This window comes from Notothenia rossii, assembly GCF_949606895.1.
Source record: "Notothenia rossii genome assembly, contig: scaffold_26, whole genome shotgun sequence".
NCBI classification, from domain to species: Eukaryota; Metazoa; Chordata; class Actinopteri; order Perciformes; family Nototheniidae; genus Notothenia; species Notothenia rossii.
In genome coordinates this window covers 1,646,247-1,652,348 of record NW_027639632.1, presented here as the reverse complement: position 1 = coordinate 1,652,348, position 6,102 = coordinate 1,646,247, and the positions used below count along the sequence as shown (strand labels likewise).

Below are 6,102 nucleotides of genomic sequence, written 5' to 3'. Positions count from 1 at the left end.
AAAGTTGTACATTTAGTGAATTCAGAGTGTCTAAGCTGCACAAGCAGTCATGTTTGAGTAGGGGAGACCCGGTACAGTTGAAACACGGGTTGGTTGTAACACCCTCAATATCTCCAATCATAAACAAGCTAGAGTGATGACACTCACTCTGCACATGCGCAGTTAGATGGTAAGATCGCCGAAATAAAAAGGAGCCACGTTTGAATATCTCACGTAAGTTATCAGCAAAAGTGTGTTTCTGAGGTCAAATATTAACTAAAATGATATGAGGTATTTTTTGGATACTGTCTTGAGTTCAAAATGTCTAGGAATCCAAACTAGTATTATTAGAATAACTGTTTTGTAAGCTACAAATATAGCGAGCTAAATATGGGTCAAGCCAGCAATCAGGCAGGTTCACAGGGGGTGAAGCAAGACTGGTGGTTCTGGGACGGTTGTAACGGGACGGTTGTAACATGGCACATTTACAATGATGGCTCATTTGCTTGAATTATCAATTGTTCATTCAAGCATTGATTGGTGTGCATTGTCCCTGTAAAAATAAACAGAATTAAATACTGTACAGTAGGCATAAAGTGTGTGTGTGTGTTTACAGTATGCCAAGTATCAGACAGAGGAAGACCGACAGGGGAGTGCCACTTGCTCTGCTGCAGGTGGCCTTAGGTGAAGTTCAGGATGGCAAATCATTCAGGGAAGTGGCAAAGTCCCTGGATATATGCCATGTCACCCTGTACCGGTTCCATAAGAAGAGGCTGAGGTTGGAGAGTCAGGGATCACACACACCCCCAAGAGTAGGCTACTGGACTCCAAAGAAGGTGTTCTCAACAGAGCAGGAGATGCTATTGAGAGACTACCTGATGGAGGCAGCTGATCTATATTATGGTCTCAGCTCAAAGGAGGTAGGTCATAATTAAGGTAGAATAGGCTATCTATAGGCTACTGAACAAAAGAAAAGTAAGTGATCAAATATATTGAGGCCTATAGTGAACAGACAAGTGAAATATTTTCCAATGTATATTCATTTTAGGTGCGGAAGTTTGCCTATGAATTGGCAAAGAACTACAACTGCAACTTCCCTCAAACCTGGGCAGAGAAAGAGATGGCCGGAGCTGACTGGCTCACATCATTTTTGAAGCGGCACACTACCCTCTCCATACGCAGACCTCAGGCTACCAGTCTCTCACGGGCTACAAGCTTCAACCGAACAAATGTGAAAAAGTTTTTTGACAACCTGTCTGCAGTCCTGACGAAGCATGAGTTTGTCACACAGGAAATTTGGAATATGGACGAAACCGGAGTCACAACTGTCCAAAACCCTGGGAAGATTGTTGCCAGAAAAGGGACGAAACAAGTCGGCAGTGTGACATCTGCAGAGCGGGGCACTCTCGTCACACTTGCATGTGCTGTAAATGCATTGGGGAATTCCATCCCCCCAATGATGATATTCCCCCGGAAGAAGTTTCATCTCTTCTTCACCAGCAATGGCCCTCCTGGCTGTATTGGCAGAGCAAATGGGTCTGGGTGGATGCAAGAGGAAGACTTTTTGGTCTTCCTCAAGCACTTCCAGAGCCATACCAAGAGCTCACAGGAGTCAAAGGTGCTGCTGATTCTGGACAATCACTCCTCCCACCTTTCTGTGGAGGGGATTAATTTTTGCAGGAGCCATGGGATCATCCTCCTCTCTTTTCCTCCCCACTGTTCTCACAAACTACAGCCCTTAGATCGCACTGTATATGGGCCACTGAAGAGGCACATCAACAGCCGCTGTGACAATTGGATGAAGACTCATCCAGGAACCACAATGACCATTTACGATCTGCCGGGCATTGTGAAAAGTGCCCTTCCTCTGGCTGCAACGCCATCAAATATCCAGGCAGGGTTCGCGTGCACTGGAATTTGGCCTTTTAATAGAGACATTTTCAATGATATCGACTTTGCTCCATCCCAAGTCACAGACCGCCCACCACCAGAACCTTCTACCAGTGCAGCTCCAACACCAACTGTGGCATCCTCTCCTCCACTCGCAGCCTCCTCTCTTACACTCGCAGCCTCCTCTCCTCCACTCGCAGCCTCCTCTCCTCCACTCACAGCCTCCTCTCCTCTACTCGCAGCCTCATCCCCTGTCAGGCCATGTGTGGAGCCTGGGACATCATCCTCTGCAACGCCTTTCTCACCCTTGTCCATCCGTCCACATCCAAAAGCTGGACCAAGGAAGCAGACCACAAAGGGGAGAAAAAGAAGAGAAACCGCTGTCCTCACAGACACTCCGATGAAAGATCAACTCGAGGCTGAGAAAAAAAGATCTAACGCAAAGAAGTCTAAAGCGAAGACAAAAATCAATTTCGGCCAAAAAACCATACCCAACAAGAAGCAGAAGATGCAGGCCTCATCTGATGAAGATGAGGCCCAATACTGCATTGTGTGCCTGGAGAGCTACTCCAGGTCCAAGGAGATGTGGCTGCAGTGTTGCTCCTGTAAAGCCTGGGCACACAAGGACTGCACAGATGGAAGTGCCTTTTAGACCTGCCACAACTGTGAATCTGATTAATTCTGGTGTTCTGTTTTAAGTTCTGTTCAAGTTCTGTTCATTTTTCATTGTTTGTTGGAGGATGTGTGAAATCCCATTAAAATCTTGTTGCCTTAGAATTTGACAGCTTTCCCTATTTTTTTGTCATATAGTGTGAAAAAGGGTAACCGTTATTAAGATGTTACAACTGCGCCTGCATGGGTTACAACTGTCCCTGTACACAAGGACGGTTGTAACAGTTGAGTTTTTTTTTTAAAATACATTTTCCAACCTGTACTTATTCCATAAAAACATCTTAAAGACATTGTTTCAGTAGCTGACATATTGATAATGCATAATATAGCAAAATGGCTATCCAATTGTAAATGGTTTTTTACTTATTGGGGAAAAGCCCCAAAAGTGTTGCAACTATCCCTGATCTCCCCTACTCAGGTCCAGTGGCTCACTGCGTTAACGCTCTCCCCTGGATGCGGTTGGTCACGTGTTTGAATCCATGCTATGGGGAAAAAAAAATCATTTTCACCCTTTTTCTATGGATCTCCAAAAAGTGAACTTTTACATTTTCTGAGTCTGGAGGAATTCAAGGGGAGTTTTCAGGGGAGTGCGTTCTCTCTGCCATCTCCTCCCTGTGTGTGCGTTGCTGCATGCAGCAGCTGCGTGTGTGTGTAAACTGCCCCTCCCCCTCGCAAGCAGGCGGGGGAGAGAGAGATCTTTCGTCTCGATTTACACATGCTATGACTCCGGGGGTACTTCCATTCGCTTCGTCTTGATCTGTTGATGTTATTTCATGTCTCGTTTGTCCATTGTGACGGTGGTAAAGCCAGGGAAATGTCGCGGAGATATACTGAGAAATCTTTGAAACAGCATTTTCCTGCGATCACAGCTGTTCACAGCTACGAGGCTGGGACCGCTTCCATTCGCTTCGTCTTGATCTGTAGATGTTATTTCATGTCTCATTTGTTCATTTTGATGGAGAAAAAGTTGTACATTTAGTGAATTCAGAGTGTCTAAGCTGCACAAGTAGGCATGTTTGAGTACTCAGGTCCAGTGGCTCACTGCGTTAACGCTCGCCCCTGAATGCGGTTGGTCGCATGTTCGAATCCATGCTGTGGCAAAAAAAAAATCATTTTCACCCTTTTTCTATGGATCTCCAAAAAGTGAACTTTTACATTTTCTGAGTCTGGAGGAATTCAAGGGGAGTTTTCAGGGGAGTGCGTTCTCTCTGCCATCTCCTCCCTGTGTGTGCGTTGCTGCATGCAGCAGCTGCGTGTGTGTGTAAACTGCCCCTCCCCCTCGCAAGCAGGCGGGGGAGAGAGAGATCTTTCGTCTCGATTTACACATGCTATGACTCCGGGGGTACTTCCATTCGCTTCGTCTTGATCTGTTGATGTTATTTCATGTCTCGTTTGTCCATTGTGACGGTGGTAAAGCCAGGGAAATGTCCCGGAGATATACTGAGAAATCTTTGAAACAGCATTTTCCTGCGATCACAGCTGTTCAAAGCTACGAGGCTGGGACCGCTTCCATTCGCTTCGTCTTGATCTGTAGATGTTATTTCATGTCTCATTTGTTCATTTTGATGGAGAAAAAGTTGTACATTTAGTGAATTCAGAGTGTCTAAGCTGCACAAGTAGGCATGTTTGAGTACTCAGGTCCAGTGGCTCACTGCGTTAACGCTCGCCCCTGAATGCGGTTGGTCGCATGTTCGAATCCATGCTGTGGCAAAAAAAAAAAAATGTTCACCCTTTTTCTATGGATCTCCAAAAAGTTAACTTTTACATTTTCTGAGTCTGGAGGAATTCAAGGGGAGTTTTCAGGGGAGTGCGTTCTCTCTGCCATCTCCTCCCTGTGTGTGCGTTGCTGCATGCAGCAGCTGCGTGTGTGTGTAAACTGCCCCTCCCCCTCGCAAGCAGGCGGGGGAGAGAGAGATCTGTCGTCTCGATTTACACTTGCTATGACTCCGGGGGTACTTCCATTCGCTTCGTCTTGATCTGTTTATGTTATTTTATGTCTCGTTTGTCCATTGTGACGGTGGTAAAGCCAGGGAAATGTCCCGGAGATATAGGCTACTGAGAAATCTTTGAAACAGCATTTTCCTGCGATCACAGCTGTTCACAGCTACGAGGCTGGGACCGCTTCCATTCGCTTCGTCTTGATCTCTAGATGTTATTTCATGTCTCATTTGTTCATTTTGATGGAGAAAAAGTTGTACATTTAGTGAATTCAGAGTGTCTAAGCTGCACAAGCAGTCATGTTTGAGTACTCAGGTCCAGTGGCTCACTGCGTTAACGCTCTCCCCTGGATGCGGTTGGTCACGTGTTTGAATCCATGCTATGGGAAAAAAAAAATCATTTTCACCCTTTTTCTATGGATCTCCAAAAAGTGAACTTTTACATTTTCTGAGTCTGGAGGAATTCAAGGGGAGTTTTCAGGGGAGTGCGTTCTCTCTGCCATCTCCTCCCTGTGTGTGCGTTGCTGCATGCAGCAGCTGCATGTGTGTGTAAACTGCCCCTCCCCCTCGCAAGCAGGCGGGGGAGAGAGAGATCTTTCGTCTCGATTTACACATGCTATGACTCCGGGGGTACTTCCATTCGCTTCGTCTTGATCTGTTGATGTTATTTCATGTCTCGTTTGTCCATTGTGACGGTGGTAAAGCCAGGGAAATGTCCCGGAGATATACTGAGAAATCTTTGAAACAGCATTTTCCTGCGATCACAGCTGTTCACAGCTACGAGGCTGGGACCGCTTCCATTCGCTTCGTCTTGATCTGTAGATGTTATTTCATGTCTCATTTGTTCATTTTGATGGAGAAAAAGTTGTACATTTAGTGAATTCAGAGTGTCTAAGCTGCACAAGTAGGCATGTTTGAGTACTCAGGTCCAGTGGCTCACTGCGTTAACGCTCGCCCCTGAATGCGGTTGGTCGCATGTTCGAATCCATGCTGTGGCAAAAAAAAAATCATTTTCACCCTTTTTCTATGGATCTCCAAAAAGTGAACTTTTACATTTTCTGAGTCTGGAGGAATTCAAGGGGAGTTTTCAGGGGAGTGCGTTCTCTCTGCCATCTCCTCCCTGTGTGTGCGTTGCTGCATGCAGCAGCTGCGTGTGTGTGTAAACTGCCCCTCCCCCTCGCAAGCAGGCGGGGGAGAGAGAGATCTGTCGTCTCGATTTACACATGCTATGACTCCGGGGGTACTTCCATTCGCTTCATCTTGATCTGTTGATGTTATTTCATGTCTCGTTTGTCCATTGCGACGGTGGTAAAGCCAGGGAAAAGTCCCGGAGATATACTGAGAAATCTTTGTAACAGCATGTTCCTGCAATCACAGCTGTTCACAGCTACGAGGCTGGGACCGCTTCCATTCGCTTCGTCTTGATCTGTAGATGTTATTTCATGTCTCATTTGTTCATTTTGATGGAGAAAAAGTTGTACATTTAGTGAATTCAGAGTCTCTAAGCTGCACAAGCAGGCATGTTTGAGTACTCAGGTCCAGTGGCTCACTGCGTTAACGCTCGCCCCTGGATGCGGTTGGTCGCGTGTTCGGATCCTTGCTGTGGCATACTTTTTTTCATTTT

The 6,102-nt window shown here is 46.1% G+C and overlaps 1 protein-coding gene across 1 annotated transcript; it reads left to right on the top strand.

The window, feature by feature from the left end:
- The first annotated feature begins 485 nt into the window (after positions 1-485).
- On the top strand, positions 486-2,938 carry LOC307027580 (uncharacterized protein). Its single transcript, XM_079695852.1, has 2 exons — positions 486-899; positions 1,028-2,938. Exons 1-2 carry the CDS (start codon positions 597-599, stop codon positions 2,519-2,521), a joined length of 1,797 nt encoding a protein of 598 aa, XP_079551978.1. The 5' UTR covers positions 486-596; the 3' UTR covers positions 2,522-2,938.
- Positions 2,939-6,102: the final 3,164 nt, after the last annotated feature.

Bases quoted from the DNA above. Each gene is read 5' to 3' on its own strand.
- LOC307027580 (XM_079695852.1), top strand. From the start codon at position 597: ATGCCAAGTATCAGACAGAGGAAGACCGACAGGGGAGTGCCACTTGCT. The intron at 900-1,027 runs GTAGGTCATAAT...TATTCATTTTAG, and splicing joins ATGGTCTCAGCTCAAAGGAG to GTGCGGAAGTTTGCCTATGA.